Consider the following 17,828-nt stretch of genomic DNA (forward strand, 5'->3'; position numbering starts at 1 on the left):
GCCTTGCATGGTCCTCGGACTCAAGCCTATGGGGAAACCAAGTACATAAAAAAAAAGAGATCACAAGTTTTGGACAGAACCAAGGCCTTGTATGGTCCTCGGACTCAAGCCTATGGGAAAACCAACTAAAAAAAAAAAAAGGGAAGAAAGAAACTACTATGGCATATAAACCTCAAAATCCATCCGAAGAGAACTTCTCGTTAACAGTTGGGCCAACCCTTTAATTGCACGGGTTCCCTGGTCTGCCCTCAAATCCCCAGTGCCAAAGGAGCTGATACGATACGGCATAGTATGTTACCCCAAGGGCACGATCCAAGTCCGTCGCTGCTCGGCTGCTCTCTCGGATATTCGTCTAGCGCGCATCACGCAACGCTCAGCAGCTATCTCGGTTAGTTCCATGAATTCAATCTATTGAGGATTACCATTGTTATACTTGATAATATTTGCGAAGTTTAAACTAATAAGGGTTTGTATTAAAGTGTTCTTCCGCCCAGAGTATTGTTAAAGGCAGGCTTAGACTTAATATTCAGACCCAAAGTGGTTGTTGCAAAAAAAGAAAGTATGTATAAAGAAATAAACGCATCTTTTATTAAGACAAAAGAACAATACAGTGTACAATAAAAACTGAAACCAGCTTACATTAGAGTTAACTGCGTAAGCAAAAGAAAAGTACAAAAGAGTAAAGATGATGCCGAGGAGATATCTCAGAGGAGAGGTTGGCTACTGATCCAAGATGTCATCTAAGGAAACTATTCATCGACGCTTCTACATGCCCATGACTCAGGCAGCCAAAGAACCTGACCTCAGGCTAACACCATCTACAGGAAAGATGCAGGGAGCCGGAAGTTGGGAAGCCCCCGCAGAAATTTGCCTGCTACAAGGCAGACGGCGCTGATGGCGGAAATTCCTTCTTCTGACATACCAAAAATCTGGCATGACCAGAACCTGCTTCGGATTTTGACTAAAAGAGGGAGAGACATCCTTTCCCTTCTCTCGAACTGAAATATTCTCTTGAGTCTACGCCTCCTTGGCCCGTACATCACTATCTGAAGTCTCAGGAAGACACGGCGCTTTTGTGGCGGAGAGAGCTCCTTTGCCCCAATCCTCGCCTCAAACATGATGTACTAAGAGAGGAGACTGAAGAATTCGTGCGAAGATAAAGCAACTTTCTCTCCTATCTTTTTAAAAGATGAGGTGATGGCATTTAATTCACACAGCGTCCCAAGGAACGTTACAAACAAAATGTTTCCGGCTCGATTTCCAATGCCGTCTGCAACCCTGAGATTAAAGGAGCCTCGTGAAGGCGCACCTCGAATACTGGGACGCCAACAAGTACCGCGTGACCAAATACTACGGAAATGCCTCTAAATCTGTGGGTCTAATAAATTCGCGGCCCAGGCCCGTTCTGCATGGAAGCCCACGGACTATGGCCCACACCAAGGAATAACCGTTACCAAGGACAACTTCCTGCTCGGCAACTTATGAGACACCTGAGGAAAGACAGGTGCAAAGAGAAAAAGGGAGGGCATAAAGTTTTGGACAGAACCAAGGCCTTGTATGGTCCTCAGACTCAAGCCTATGGGGAAACCAAGTACAAAAAATTATTATCATTACAAGTTTTGGACAGAACCAAGGCCTTGTATGGTCCTCGGACTCAAGCCTATGGGGAAACCAAGTACAAAAAGTTATTATCATTGCAAGTTTTGGACAGAACCAAGGCCTTGTATGGTCCTCGGACTTAAGCCTATGAGGAAACCAAGTACAAAAAATTATTATCATTACAAGTTTTGGACAGAACCAAGGCCTTGCATGGTCCTCGGACCCAAGCCAAGGGGGTAAGTATTACTTTTTATTAGTCTGCCTTATTATGCCGAGCACTTCCATTAAAGTTATGGCAACATCTTTTTATTATTAAATATTTTGGTCTTAGTCGTCATTGATTTAGATGCTATATGATTGGGCCGAGCGGCGCTTACAAATTTGTAAAAACAAAGAGACAGAACATGCAAAGTGAAATAGAAACAAGTTTTATTAATATGAAAAATTATTACAATGTACAAAAAGAGGCTTCAACAAGCCTATACAAAAGAGGAGCTGCCGAAGCAGTACTAACATCCACAGTACGGATAAACAAACGGTCAAGCGCCTTTTAAACTTGTCTTCGAAGTCTCTCCAATCTTTGCCTCATTGTTGCTCATACTAAGAGAAGAACTCGCTTCAAAAAAAAAAAAGAGAACGAAGAAGAAGGAAATAGTAATGAAGAAATCAATGAAGAAGATGGAGGAGATGAACGAAGAAGATGGAGGACATGAGTAAGAGAAGGAGGAGAAGAAGAGTGGGAGAAATGAAAAGACAAAGAGAGGAGCAAAAGAGGGAGAAGGACAGCACCAGGGCGGAACTGGTGCTGGGAAGACTATAAGAGGAAGACGGAGGAGGGCATCAGTGAGCAAAGAGAGGGAGAAGCAGAAGCACTTCGCCCCTGCCTCAGCCCTGACTCCTAACACACTGGTGCCATGTTAGGTACGCTCGTGAGGAGCCGAGTGGTGCTGATACTGGGTGTTCTCGACTCAGTCACGCCGAGAATCCGACATGACGAGCCCCTGCTTCGGATTTTGGCTGAAAGAGAGGTGGGACAGATCTTAAGTCTGCGCCATCCTTGCCCTAATCGAGCCATTTCAAGCTTTATCGGAACATGGTGTTTTGAGGAGGGGCATGGTACCTTCATCGTTCGTTATGGTAGGCGTGTACTGATATGGTGTATAACAAACGGGCTAAGCAGGCGCTAAAGAAGGCTACGGGTTTCAAGATCACAGAGGGAAGGAGAGGAGTCTGCACGATAGTGATGGCCTCCTGCTTGCCTTCTTATAGGAAGGGCAAAACGGAGGGTATTAAATGCATTCAAGTTTCCCAAAGGAATCTGAAGAAAAAAGAGGCATCCGTTCCATCTCCCCACCTTATCAGATGAGCCGCCGGACATAAATAAGCCTCGTAAAGAGGATTCATTAAGGGCGCGTCTGGGACAGCCAAGCGGCAGGAGTAAATCACGAGCAGATTAGACGGAATCCCTTGAAAACCGGCTAACTTCCTGGATAGGTGGAAAACCGCTCACATAAATGCGGGGTTGAACCAAGCAAGCCATATTAAAGGCCCGGGTTTGCCAAAACCCTCCTTTCCAACCCGGAAGTCGGATAGAAGGGTTTTGAGGGGCTATTGTGGGGCCCAATAATTTAAGGGCCAAGCCCAATTGCTCCTGGGAAGTCCGAAGGCCCAATCCGAGGAGAGCTGTGGCCCAAGCTCTACAATACAGAGCACAAAACAATTTTTGGGAGGCAGCCGAGGACGGTTCAGTCCTCGGCAGATCCTGAATCCCACCGAAATAAAGGGGTAAAACAGGTATAGGGACGAATTCGTGAGGAGATCCAAAATATCTTGGGGAAGTTATCCTTACTACCCTTCCAGATAAGACCCAACACATGACAGAGCCGTACTCTGCAGCCTTATCAACCATACCCAACAATTCTGGGATTAGACTGATGGGACAAATATCAGTCTTGTATAGATTGACCCTACACGTGGACGAAGGACAATCAACACGGACGAGTATAAAAGAAGAAAGTAAGTAAATCTAAAGGGGATCCCAGCCCACCCCCAAAAAGAGAAGGATCACATGGGGGAGAACATCTCAACAACACCGGACTTCACTGAAGAAAGTCCGTCGTTGGAGAACCGGGGAAAGGCCTCCATGGTCCTCGGATCAACTCCGAGGAGTCCCATCCCATAGGGTACGACGTCTTAGGGCTTAAATGTTCAAGCCCAACTCCTTTTTCTACCTGAATTCCTCTAAAACCAGGATTGGACATCGCCCTGTGACCAGCGGCTAGCTTTTTAAGCCCACTCTCTACAAATCATATTGTGAGGGATCTTTCGTACGCGAGCCCAACATCCTGATTGGGCCGCTAGAGAATTGTGTCCTTACACCTTCCATTCTTTATTTTAAAACATCCAAATAAGATTACTTAATTATATTCCATTTATTTCTTTTGCATTCATTTCTCTTACTTAAATACATTTCATTCAATTTCATTCCCTTATGATTATTTTATTATATTCTTTTTCATTTCCTTATTAACTCCCAAACGAAACCTTAATGATCGCATTGTAATTGTCAATCCACCTTAATTTTGAAATATCAAGGGTTTTGTAATTTAATTAATACTTCCCATTTTTAATTAATACTTAAAAAAATTATAAAAAATAAAACTGTATTTCTAATGTTTCCATTTTCCAACCGATATTTTTAAAGTTTTGATATCTCATCTCTCAATTATCCAATTACAAAATTTTCAAAATAAACCTTATTTAAGAAATTTGGGACCTATTTGGTACGTGTGTTTAAACAACGATTTTAAGTTTTTTTTAGAAATATATGTGTATAAAAATATATATATAGAAATACGTGTAATGTTATTTAAAAATTGAAAACATATGTTTAGTGTGCGTTTATGCGTCCCAAATGCGCTTCCCATGTCTGTGTCTGTGTTTGTTTGCTTTTTTTTTTTTTTTTTTTTTTTCAAGCCGTGATTGTTGACTTTTTCTGTGAACAGTGTACACATAGTACACTGTTCATAGGACCTACAAATTTCACTTTTCAGTAATTTTTTCATTAAAAAAGATTCTCATGATACTATTCACACATTTAAAAATTATTTTCTACATATTTTCAGTTTTCAGTTATATCCAAACAAACCCTCAGACACAGGTACCAAATGGACCTTGTTTTTTTCTAATCTAATAGGGGTTAAAATTGTAATTGTCATTTGATCACCTTCGGCTGCTTGCTCCGACGTGAAAAACAATGAGTCACCAATACCGTACGGTACGATAGCGTTCCAGTCCAAATCCACCCACTAGTTTTGTTTTCATCGTTCCAAATGAGCTTTCTGAATTGTGATGAGCAAACAACAACAACAGGAAGAACAATGGAATTGGATCTGCTTCAATGCGAAAAGGGTCAATACATAATACAATAGACTGCAATCTCACCAGACTCGACTGGTAATGTTCTCAGCTTCTTCACATTTTGCGTTTAGTTTTGATAAGAAATCATTGAGAAGCAAAACTTGTTGTTGTTGATCCTAAATATATGTCTATATAATTTATAAAATTAGCGCAACGGTCAGTTGTTCAGAATGGTTATGATTTTGATGCTTTTTGAAAGCTTTTTGTATTGTATTGAGAAATTGTGTGCATGTGTTGGCTGTGACTCTCTGACTGTGTGACTGTGTACCAAAACCTTAAGTTTTTGTTGAATGAGAAAGAGACCCAACTTGAAAAAAAAGGAAAAAAATTTATTTAATGGGGTAGGAGTTCTTTGTAGTGCTAAAATTGATTGTATATAGTTGAGCCACCCACATTGGGCCACTTTGGAGGACTACCAAACTTTGTCCATCACTTGATCTGCAATCCAAGAAGCGAACCGTTAAAGTAGCAGTGTGTGCAGCACCAATAACTTAAACTTTTATAATTTATGAATCTGAAGACTTGATGATCAGTACCTACTGGTTTGTGTCATTGTGTGTATGAAACTTGGGGCCTCTTAATAAGGTTTCAAATAGTCAACATTCAACATCAAATCACTATACCAAGATTGGTGGAGTATTGAAAGAATTGATTTAGACCCCAAATTGATTAGGCAGTGGATTAATCAATTAGATTTTACCAATTTATACCACAACCAAAACAAGTATCGAATCGGTAAATAGAGTGATAAACAATAAACGACATGCTGATTGTTTAAGGTCCAAACAAGTATCACTATGCCAATTGATAAACAATAAATGTCACCCATCAGAAAGTTACTATCTAATACAATACACTTGTTAAGAGACACTACAACCAGTAGCTGAACTCACTGAACGTCCAAACACTTTGTACATGGAACCCTTCACGAACAACCCGTCCATGTTCAAGACTAGAGCCTTTGACAGACTTCAAGTACCCTCCGCAAAGGTTTGATTACTGTTAGAATTATGGTTAAGTGATTAAACTCACCATTTCCTAACAGCTTAAGCTTTTGGGACAATCGGGAATTTAACATGGTATCAGAGCAGGAGATCTTAAGTTCGATCCCTGTCTTTACTCTACCTCCCATTTAAAATGTTAAATTCCCACTTGTTGGGCCCCCACTTACTAAGGAGAAGTTTAGGCCCATAAGTGAGGGGGAGTGTTAGAATTATGGTTAAGTGATTAAACTCACCATTTCCTAACAGTTTAAGTTTTTGGGACAATCGGTAATTTAACAATTACCATAGTGACACAATGGGATTGATGGTTTTATGGTTTCACACCTTGATCACACTTATGGTAGCAACACCATTATGGATAACCTTTTGAACTTAAAAGATGAAGGCTTAGTTTTTCTTTATGTTTGGTGCACAAGTTCTGCCTCCAGTTGTAAAGTCGAGTTATAATATGCCTTTTTTATGTGACGCAAGTAGGGTACAAATTCCAAGGCAGCTGACTTCAGAATTTAATACACATCAGAATTCATGATTTTTGATTGATCGAGTTGTTGGTGAAGAAACATATGGCTTAATGTGTGAGTCGTTGAGTCTAGATGTGAAAGAGGGCAACTAAGACTTAACACATTAGCAATGTGCTCATACAAAAGAGGTGAAATCTAAGACAGAATGGTTAACCACAGTGAGGAGGTCTCTAGGCGCTAAAAATCCAGGACCTTATGCTTGAAGGAAGGGGGCATAACACCGGGTTTTTCCATAGATTGGCTCTCACAGAAGAAGCAACCACATGGGAGGTCTTGAAGTGGATGGTAAATATTACGAGGAATCAAAAGTTAGAGATTAGATGGTGCATTTCTATAAGTCTTTATATCAAGAAACAGGACAATGAAGACCATATAGTTTATATCTTGCTATTATAGGTGAGAATGATAAACAGTTGTTTGAGAGGCAATTTGAAAGGAAGAGGTAATCTAGGATTTGAAGGATGACAAAGCTACAGGCCCGTATGGGTTTACCATGTTGTTCTTTCAACATTGTTGTAGAATGGTAGAAGCTGATGTGAAGGGCTTTCTTTGCAGAATTTCATAGTCACTGTGAATTTGAAAAACCCCTTAATGATTTTTTTTTTTTTTATTGCATTAATTCCTAAAAACAACAATGCTACTAGTATCTGGGATTTTTGGCCTATTAGTTTGGTGGGACTTGTGTATAAATTGTTGGCAAAGGTGTTGGCTCACAGGATCAAAGAGGTGCTAGATAAACTTATTTACAAGTCATAGAATGCCTTTGTAGGTGCTAGGAAAATCCTTGACTAGGTCCTAATTGCTAACGAATGTTTGGATAGTAGAATCAAAAGCCGTATTGTTAGGGCGATTTGTAAGTTGGATATTGAAAAAGTGTATGATTATGTTAGTTGGGATATGGTACTTTATCTATTGGGGAGGATGGGGTTTGGGGAGAAGTGGAGGGGTTGGATCCATGCTTGTTTTCTACTGTTTGATTCTTAGTTTTGATCAATGCTTCCCCGTCTAGCTTCTTCAATAGTTCATGGGGGCTAAGGTAGGGTGATTCATTATCCCCTTTACTCTTTATACTGGTTATGGTGGTGTTGAGTAGGATGCTAAAGAAAACGGTGAGGGGCTTTATTGACACTTTTAGGATATGGCATGCTACAGTAGCTGGGCTACGTATCTCCCATCTTTATTTGCTGGGATAAATATTTTATTATGTGATGTGAATACCAAACAACTTCTTTACATAAGAATGGTGTTAACCTGCTTTGAACCTTTTACAGCTCTAAAATTTAATTTGGATAAGAGTGAAGTGGCCCAATAGGCAATGTGGGTAACATGGCAGAATTATCAGGACATCCTATATTGTAAAATTGGGAGTTTACTAATAACTTGGCTTGGGATTCCTTTTGGGGGTATCTTTTAGGGCACAATCTGTGTGGAATCCTATTTTTGGAGAAGATGAAGTACAGATTGGCTATTTGGAACAAGCTATAAATGTCAGGCACCGCCGGGGGGGGGGGGTGTTGGGTGTAGGGGGTTGGCTAATGCTGTTAAAAATATGCTTTTGAGTTTACCGACTTATTATCTCTTTTTATTTACTAGTCATACTAGTGTGGCAAATAGGCTGGAAAGATTACAGAGACTTTTTGTGGGGTGCCTCAGATTCTCTTTGGTGGGGTGAGACACTGCTCTCTCATTGCTATAGGTAGTTTGGGGTTTTAAACTGTGTTGCACTGACATGGCTAAAATGGCCAAGTACCCGTGTGGGTACCATGCAACTTAGGTATTTAGTTTATTTGAACTCTTGATTTGTACTATAGACAACATTTCATGGGTATCATTGTACTTCTTTTCTATTTATTATTGGCTTTAAATTAATTTTAGATATGTTTTCAAGCATTTTATTATTGTTATTTAATTTTAAAAACTAAAATAAACATATTATGTCCAAAAATATTTAAAATATACCTAAAAAATACTAATTAATTAATTAATTGTTGTATCCCTAACGTGTCATACCCTAATTTTTCAAGAAAAGACATACCCATGTACTTGTACCCAGTTTTAAAAGATAGGAAGTTTTAATCAAGCCTTATTGGGGAAATGGTTATGGAGATGGGTGATCGCTATGAAGTATGGGGAGGAATGGGGTGGTTGGATTTCAGTTAGAGAGACTCATCGTCATGGGTGTAGACTGTGGAGGATTATTAGTGCAAGATGGGACAATTTTTTTTTTTCACAATGTGTATTTTGAGGTGGGGGATAACATACAAGTACGGTTTTGGCATGATATATGGTGTGGGAATCATTCTCTAAAAGAGTTGTATCCTGGTTTCTACGCATGCGCAGTTGATAAGAATCCCACAATTCATTTAGTCATGGATAGCCAATTAGATAGGGAGAGCGGAACTAGAACGTGATATTTCACAAAGCTTGTCATGATTGCGGATTGGAGTTAGTGAAGTCTTTTGTAAATCTTCTATACTCAAATATCCCTAGGAGGGAGGAGTGTGTTAAAATAAGATGGAGATTGAGAGGGCATGGTGGCTGTACCATTCTCTCTTACTATGAGGCTATCCAAGGTACAACAACTAATTCTTTACATTGGGAGGAGCATTTGGTGTGTCAAGGCCCTAAGAGGGTCTCATTCTTTCTTTGGACAGCAGCCCAGGGGAAGATTCTTACCTGTGATCATTTTATCAAGCAAGGTAGCTTTAGTTGGTTAGTGAATGTATCAATGTAATGGAGAGCTAGTAGATCATTTTTTGATCCGTTGTGATTTTGCATATGTTTTATCGAGTCTAGTATTTATAGCTTGTGGGATTCAATGGTTGTTACCAAGGGTGGTAGCTGATCTCTTGTTCATGTGGAGGAATTGGAATTTGGTTTTGGGAAGCATTCATCAAACATTTGGAATTTGTCCCATTATGTTTGATGGGGCTATTGTGAAAGGAGTGAATTAGTCGCACTTTTGAAGATATAGAAATATCAAAGATGCAGTTGGAATCATTGCTGATTTGAACTATGTTTGATTGTCTTGTGTGTGGGGTCTTACAAATAGCATCTCCCTTTTAGACTTCACATTAATCACTTAACTTTTGTGCATAATTCTTTTGCAGTTCTTTTAGTTTACATTGTAATCATCATCGTGAGTATGAAGTAATCTATTCTATGATCTATCAATAAAAATACCATTACTCATGAATAAATAAATAAAAATGATTCCAAATTCTATGTCTCAATCCTAAATCAGAGTTGCTTCACAATTCTGGTTTTAAGTGGATGTACAGTGTAGCATTAATAACATCTGTAAATACTTTGAACAATGAAGCTCCTTTCATCAGTTAATACTTGAGGGAAACATGATCTAGTCCTGGATGTTGTAATATCTGCTATTCTGAAAGAGTTTGATTTATTAGAACGAACTTGTATGAAGGTTGAGCAGATCAAGGAAGCTAAGGAAAAATGAAGATGTAGAAGAAAATATTAGTGAAGCTTAATCCCAACTTGAAGATTAAAGCAATGGATGATTGGAGGAGGAAAACAGGACATAATCTTCAAATGTTGTATAATCTTGTATAGATTATAGAAATGGTATTGTAAGATGAAGCTATTGCACCTACCTTAAACTAATATTCCCAGAATCATACTCTAATTTCTAGAGTCAGGACTGATTTTGTTTGAGGGGTGGGTTGTTGGATGCTAGAGAAAATGTTTTAGACAACTTTAGGGAAATTGCATTTTTGAAATTGAAAATTTGCTCACAAAGTCACAATGATATGGGTTAAACATTGATGGGTGCATTTTTCTATATTCTTTGATTTCACTCTGTGATTGAGATGCTAGTGAACTTTTGATTAGGGCTGGGTTCAGAATGGTTGAACTATCAGAGGCCAAGAGAAAAAAGCATATCTGTGAATATTTAGGTTGTAGCAAGTCCCACACATGGGCCTAATCATAAAGAAATTGTCTATTTAAAAATTGGGTCGCTGGTGTTATAGTCCAAAGCTAGATTACCTGTAGGAAAAGCTTCATGAGTCTTGCCGTGTCTATGCTAGGGCATGCTGTTCATTATTGATTCACTTATTCCAGTGTATTCAAATCCGGATTGGTAACAGATTTTATGTTATAAATTTGGATTTTAAGTTCACTCTAGATTTTTGTGGTATATGAAGAAAAGTGAATTTTCATTCAAATTTTTTATTTGGAAGAAGCAAAGTTTCTGAATAGATTGTCTTGCTATCTGCAAAAAGTTAGTGAGTACTCGGTACATTGGAGGTCAGGTAGAAATATGTCACTGATTAATGCAATGTCTTGTGTTACTGCTTTTCATGGTCTTAAATAATTCACAAGTGCAGTATGATAGATCATAGATCTGAATACAAACACCATGAGAGTTTTTGGAAAGGTCAGGCTGACCTCATGAAGTTTATTTCTTATTAATGCCCTCCATCAACTTGGCCAATCTTTATCTACTTTTATCTGCTGCCTTTTCATAATAAAATTTATTATGTTGTAATTGTTACCTCCTTTCTTGTTGTGTTAATCAGCAAAGACGTAATTAGTCACATACCTTTGTTAGTGTAATTTTCTGTTGTCTAATTCAGGAATACTAATGAGTTGCAGAAGCACAGAGTATTTTACTAGATGTAGATATAAATGTTGTATCTGAACATTCACTAAGGAAGTCAGTTGTCATTTTATATTTTCTATGTTTCTTATGTGGTCTTAACTTGTTTTCCATCATGTAATTAGCATATCATGAACACTAGGATTTCACACATTCATTTTTGGGATATTTGAACTTACAATAATTCCCTTATCTCTTTGTGATCTTGGGATATTTGGCATCACATACACTCTGGTGACATTTAGTTGGAATTTGGAGCTAACAAAAGCACATTCAAACAAACTAGAAATAAAAACATCTCCACAAGATAACAATTATTTAACATGGTTTGACCAACTCTATACTTATATACTGGGGCAACAATAACCAAAATCCACCATGAATGTAATGGATTACATCTACTTCAAACCAACACACACAAGCCAAACTCACATATTATCACAAATCTCACAAACAAAAAAAACACTCAAGACCTCTTACAAATACAAATTAACCTAAATCCCATTGCATCCAAAACAAACTCTTAAAATCCATACATATTATAAGCCCAAATACATTAGTCCAATACAGTACCCCAAATAACATTTTTTTATAACACTTATTAATTTTTTTCCTCCTCTTATTGTATTGGCCAAAATGGCCAAAAAATCCCCCAGTACAGCCGATACAGACCTATAATGTCTGATATTGTAGCCAGTATGTTTCAAAGGGAGTGTTCATACCGGTTTAGTTGTCAGAATGGTATGGTATTAATAGCATTGCTAAAGGTCCCTTGGGGATTTATTTCGAGCCAATTTTCCCAGGGACTTTGATTTCATATTGTGAGTATTTTAAGAACTGCTTGTCATTGGAAGAAGTACAGACAGATATTTTGTATTATGAATTTTATTGAGGAGACAGAGGTATTGTTAAGTTGGTAATTAGTAAAATCATTACCCTTAATGCTATCCTCTGGACGTGTTGAGTATCATTTGATTTGTAAAAATTGTGTGTCTCAACTGCAATTTTTTTATTCACTGGACAAGTTTGGCCTAACTCCACTTAAGTTCCTTGGGGGACACCGAAGTATCCAAATTTGCACTATTGATTGTTGAGTGGTTTAGGAAGTTGTTAATTTGTAAGAGAGAGAATGGTTCAGTGAATCTTACTTAATGGGTTTTCTCATATGTGGTTGTTCAATGGATCCTTGGATTTTCTAATCCTGCATGATAGTGCAAGTTTTCTCTTGCTGATTTTCTATGGATGTAGGCCTTGTGCCAAACCATTTAAAAGTCCTCTTTGGCTAGTTTTGGTTGTTCTTTTTAATCTATTTTCTCTCAATTTTCTGGTATTCTTTGCACATGATCCTTACATGTTTTGCAGAATTTAGCTATTGTTTGCACATGATCCATGTGTTTGCAGCATTGAGCTTTCACTTTGACAACTGATAATGGTACTTGCCTATTATTTAGGATTACTTTAATTGTGTGTTTTATCACCTGCGGTTGAGGGGAAAATGCAACATGCCCTTGTGATGTATTATTCTCTATTACTTCTGGGTTATCAAAGGAAAAAGGATGCTTTTCATTTGTCTTTGAAATGGATTACGTCTTTTATGGTTAAGATTTAGTTTTCAAGAATCTATAGAAGTATGCAATGTCACGACATTCAAAATCAATTATCAACTTATCATTCCTTTATTTGATGGAATGGAATTTCAAATAATGTGACACCATGTATACCCTTAGATTCAAGTTAAATGTTGACCATGAAATAGAACATATCCATTTCTTTCAAAATGGAGGACTCCTTTGTATTGAATCAAAATTGATCCACCAGATGTGTAAAATGATAATTGGATTATCTAGTTTGCTATAAGAGTTTATGAAGAACATTGCACGAATGGAAATTTATGTTCTAATCATTCTTTAACTATATAATTTCATATATAACAATAAAAATAATAATTTTCGCGTTTGTATTTTTGAAATCTCTTTGGCTTTATCAGTATTTGTGTCATTTTTCAGAATGTTTATTGAGTTCTAGTTACTTGTTTTTTGGTTAACATAATCATTCCTAAGTAATTCTATTATTTCTAGTGGCTCAAGCATAAACCGCCCATTTTCTTGATCATGTACATTAAGAGAACATCTTTGTTTGAACAAGCATGCTCTAGCATTAAAAAAGCACAAGCATTGAAAATCAAGTGCATATGGGGGGTTTAGTTACTTTTTACCATTATACGAACTTCCTTCAAAATTCTAATTGAACTAGTGCTTGTGTCTATTTTGTAGTCCACTACTTGTGCATGATCTCTCCCTCTCTCTCCCAATCCCTTTTTGTCTGCATATGAATTCTTTGGAGACTACCTACTCCAAATCATCTACAATAGGAAACCACAACTCTGAACCGCATCTGGAAGTAGTATCAACATTAGCAGCTTTTGCAATCACATAAAGTGGATATAGATGGAATTTCTCTATATGAGTGTTTCTACAGTGCAAAAAAAGCTACATTCATTGCCTCTATAATCATTGCTGCACTAAAATATTTATCTTCCCTCCCATGGCCCATAATTTTGCCTCACCAACACACACCCCCCCCCCCCCCCTCTAGAATCTTTAAACACAAGGAAGATTATTTTGCATACACATCCTCCATGCTTTGTTGAGCATTTTACTTGATTCAAGACCAGAAGTCCCACCACTGATTATTACTATTAGATTGGTCAAAAAGATCATCAGAGTTCAAACTGCTCCAATCTTCAGGTGATGTCAAGGAACCATCAGCAGGTTCCACCATATTTAGAAGACTGTGTTCATCTTCCAGTGTAAAGTACTCTACTTTTATATTGCTATCTTCATCTGACAGGACATCTGCTCCATGTTCTGATCTTTCCGTTGACAAGCTTGGCTTTGTTTCAGAGTCACATTTGGTAGTGTCTCCATTGTCCAATTCACCTTGGATGCTGTTTGCAGCTAGACCTTCACTGCAACACTGCCTTTCCTCTTGTGGCCTTTGCATCAGATCATTCAGCTTCTGCAACTGTCAAAATTAAAAAACAAAGCCATTTTCGTAAGCCTCTTTATGAATTATGAAATGGGTCTTGGTCTTTTTTTCATTCTGCACAGTAACAAATCATTTTGAGCAAACATCAATAATAACTAAGTACCTGTACAACCAAAGCCTGCTTTTCTTTCTTAAGAGCTTCAAACGTGGAAGCCAGGTTGTTGTAATTGCCTCGTAGTATGCTATAGTCACGTTCGAGATTCTTTGACTTCCATCGAGCTCTCTTATTCTGAAACCAAATAGCAACCTGTCTTGGCTGCAACCCAAGCTCTCTTGCCAATTCCAGCTTCTTCCTTGGCTCAAGCCTTGACTCTGACTCAAACATTGTTTCCAATGATTTGATTTGTTCATCACTGAACCTTCTTTTATTCTTGTTTTTCTTCTTTCTCGAAGTGGTGAGTGAGTCCATGTCCATGCAACCAAAAGACTCTGCTGCCACCACCGCTGAAGGAGAATATTCTGAGTGATCTAACATCTTTGGTGGAACTTTTTTAGTTCTTCAAATTTGGTGATATGGAAAATACTTTTGGGAGTGTGTGCCTTGTGATATGCATGTATGTGCATTTATTGGCTTGTTATAACTTATAATATGGAGATGAGGGTTATTTTATCTCGTGGGGTTGCCTTTCCTTCCCTGATTATTGCTGCTTTATATCCAAAAGCCATGGGGTCCGATAGCGTATAGTGCTTTCCACCTTTTTGCCTTGTGAACATGAAATATGTTACGACCACATCCAAGTTCATAACTTTCCTCACAACTCGCTACGCGGTGAGTTGTGAGTGGTGAAACACTCACAACTTGTCACGAAGTGAGTTGTGAAAAAAAGTTACGTAAATAGTTGTAAACTTAGCATTATTACGTGATAATTGTCTGTTTCTTGATTTTTGTAATTTTTGTTAATCCATCTTTTTTTTCTTTTTTTTCCTTTTAATTAATTAGAGAAGAAGCTCAAGCTTTGGGTCTGAGCCGACTTCAATAATTATTTAGCTAGTGAGCTTGTGGCTTGCCTTCTACCTCTTGAATTGGTGACCACATTCACATTGTAGCAAATGATTTCATTCATTTTATATTATTTTTGGATACAATTTTAAAATGTCTCGTCATTGTCATTTGCATCATCGTCTTAATCCAAAGCCCAATTCTCAACCACAAATGTCGGCATTCTGAATCACGTGGTGTCACTAGAAGGGTCACTCTTTCTTTAATTTACTATTTTCTTTGAAGTTTCCTGTTTTTTTCACTCCTCTTCCTGCTTTGTTGGAGTCATTGATGCCTTGCATTTTTCTTTTTTAATCAAATGGGAAGGAATATATATATATAAGTCTTTAGTGCATATCAATAAAATAAAACCATATCGATAGTGGTAAGCAAAATAAAGGGGTAAACAATGCATAGCATTCCATACCATAGTTAAAAAAAAATATGAAAAGCAAGGCTACAATGATGAACTAGAGAACTGAACTTAGGGTAAACTTTCAAGTCAACAACGACTGACATTCCGGTGCTCCACCGACCTGGCATGACACACGTGCTATATTTTCTTTCTTTAGTTTTTCTTGTTCTCCTTTTCATACGAACCACTTTATTTGAGGCTCTATTTGATTGGGATTATGGAAATTGTTTTTAATTTTCAACTGTGTATTTAATTGAGAATGAAAAACCCAAAGAATTGAAAACTAATCAGTACACACCCATTTTTCTTATTTTCCGTCCCTCCTTTTCACCTCAACCAAAGAGGCAAATGGTGTCAATCTTAGGGGAAAGGACTTTTTTTTTTAAGACATTTTATTAATACTTAAGGACATACATGAACTAACTACTAAGTAGTAGCAAAGCAAGTGCCACTCAGGGTAAGGGCTAGAAAATAAATAATGATAAAGTAACAAAATGATGGATTGTAATTTCTCACCCTTAAGTGATAATGTCCTTCCTCAACTATAATGAAATGATGATGAGGGTGTTATGGTCAATTAGTTTGGGTCTCGACATAATTAAAAAGAGTCATTAAACTAACAAAAAATAATAACAAAAGGGGTAAAGTCCTTTTCATGAAATGTTAAGTTGGAACTCTACTTTATTTTAAACTAATGAGGATTACACAATTGAATTTATATTTAAAGTGTATTTTGTAAGTTTCATAATAATTCTTCATCATAGGAAAATAAGAGTGCGCATCCAATCCACCAACCTAACGAAACTAACTCAATTCAACCCGATCTTCAAATTGGTTTTTCGTGCATTGGTGGCTTAGAATATTATTTTGAGCTTCGGGTTTCAATTCATCCTATCCAACTCAACACACCATATATATATATAAATTTTTTTATTAATCTTATTTTTTTTTTTTTAGTTTGATTTATTTTGGTCTTTTGAGAATTATACATGATGAATTTGAAAATTTGGAATATAATTTAGGTATATTATGTGAAATGCAATAATTTATTAAAAAAAATTCAAACATTTGATAAAAACTCAAGTTTTTTTTTTTTTTTTCCTCGAAGCGTGAAACATGTAAATACAATCCATTGACCCAACTTAATACATGCGAGTTGAATTGGCTTGGGATTTTTCAATCCAACCTTGTAGGTTTGGGTTAAAAAACCCTCTAACTCAACCTAATCTAATCCATCTAGGCAAGTGATTTGTAAGGACATCGTTTTCCTTCAAATTGATTTGAAAGAATCTTCTCCAACACATTATGTGACAACTCATAAAATTATCTATGTTTATTATTTAAAGGAAAAAGTTGAGTTTCAAACTAGTTTAGAGCTATCTTCATCCAATCTATTATATGGCAGTTGAAAAGATCATCATATGTAATTTTAGCCACATAACTTTTTAAATCATATACATAGATATTCTTATAAATCGTCATGTAGTAAGTTAGAGAAGATTCCTCCAAACTGGTTTGGAGTTAATTTTTGTGGAAATGGATTGAAGGAATTTTCCTCCCGATTTGGAGTTTGAAGGTGAATGTTTCCAATTTACAATCTATTAAACTTTCTTTCGTACACTTCCTCTATTGTGTATATGTTATATTACACAATTTTGCATGTCAAATAGGAATGACATAAACCTGCTCCAATCCTGACCTACCTCACTCCAGTCTCATGTGAGTTTTCCCTACTCGAAAGTTAAATAAGAAGGAGACGGGACATCTATGGTCCTGCCATGCCCTACTTATTAGCATCCCTAAATTAAAAAGGTAAAAGGATTGGCTAATGGCTATCGACTAACCCTAAGCCGCTGGCTAGCTACTTGACCATAAGCTACCTTGACCATGGAGTGGTAGGTTGAGTCACAGTCATAAACACAGCAACAACGTGCTGGACTTTAATTCTTTCAAAGAAATGAAGTATAACAAAATAAAAATTCGTTTCATATTTCAAAAAAGGTAATTAAATATTATAAAATAAACAAAGAAGGAAGTCATTTTTAAGCCAATAAAATGTGTTGCTAAACGACAAATATCTGTCACCTGTCAAGATTAAACCAGTAAGTTAAGCCACCTGCCCCCCAAGGTCAAATCTTAGTATCCCGTTTTACTCGTCTTTTTCATGGGGAAGATTTTAGGTGCTACTCATGACGTGGCAGAAATCTCATGGTTGTACAAT

General features: G+C 37.2%; 1 protein-coding gene and 1 long non-coding RNA gene across 2 annotated transcripts; one reads left to right on the forward strand and one right to left on the reverse strand.

The window, feature by feature from the left end:
- Positions 1-4,782: 4,782 nt before the first annotated feature.
- LOC115957559 lies at positions 4,783-10,331 on the forward strand. Its single transcript, XR_004084375.1, has 2 exons — positions 4,783-5,055; positions 9,972-10,331. It is a non-coding gene; the product is annotated as an uncharacterized LOC115957559 (long non-coding RNA).
- Positions 10,332-13,558: 3,227 nt separating this feature from the next.
- LOC115957558 (homeobox-leucine zipper protein ATHB-12-like) lies at positions 13,559-14,865 on the reverse strand. The gene is made up of 2 exons (XM_031075830.1): positions 14,317-14,865; positions 13,559-14,189 (listed from the first exon to the last, which is right to left on the reverse strand). Exons 1-2 carry the CDS (start codon positions 14,686-14,688, stop codon positions 13,830-13,832), a joined length of 732 nt encoding a protein of 243 aa, XP_030931690.1. The 5' UTR covers positions 14,689-14,865; the 3' UTR covers positions 13,559-13,829.
- Between the last annotated feature and the right edge of the window lie 2,963 nt (positions 14,866-17,828).

Source organism: Quercus lobata, chromosome 8 (assembly GCF_001633185.2).
Source record: "Quercus lobata isolate SW786 chromosome 8, ValleyOak3.0 Primary Assembly, whole genome shotgun sequence".
In the NCBI taxonomy this organism is placed as follows: Eukaryota; Viridiplantae; Streptophyta; class Magnoliopsida; order Fagales; family Fagaceae; genus Quercus; species Quercus lobata.

Excerpts from the sequence above, each read along its gene's own strand:
- LOC115957558 (XM_031075830.1), bottom strand. The coding sequence starts at position 14,688 with ATGTTAGATCACTCAGAATATTCTCCTTCAGCGGTGGTGGCAGCAGAG. Across the intron at positions 14,190-14,316 it reads AGCAGGCTTTGGTTGTACAG|TTGCAGAAGCTGAATGATCT; the intron begins GTACTTAGTTAT and ends TAATTTTGACAG.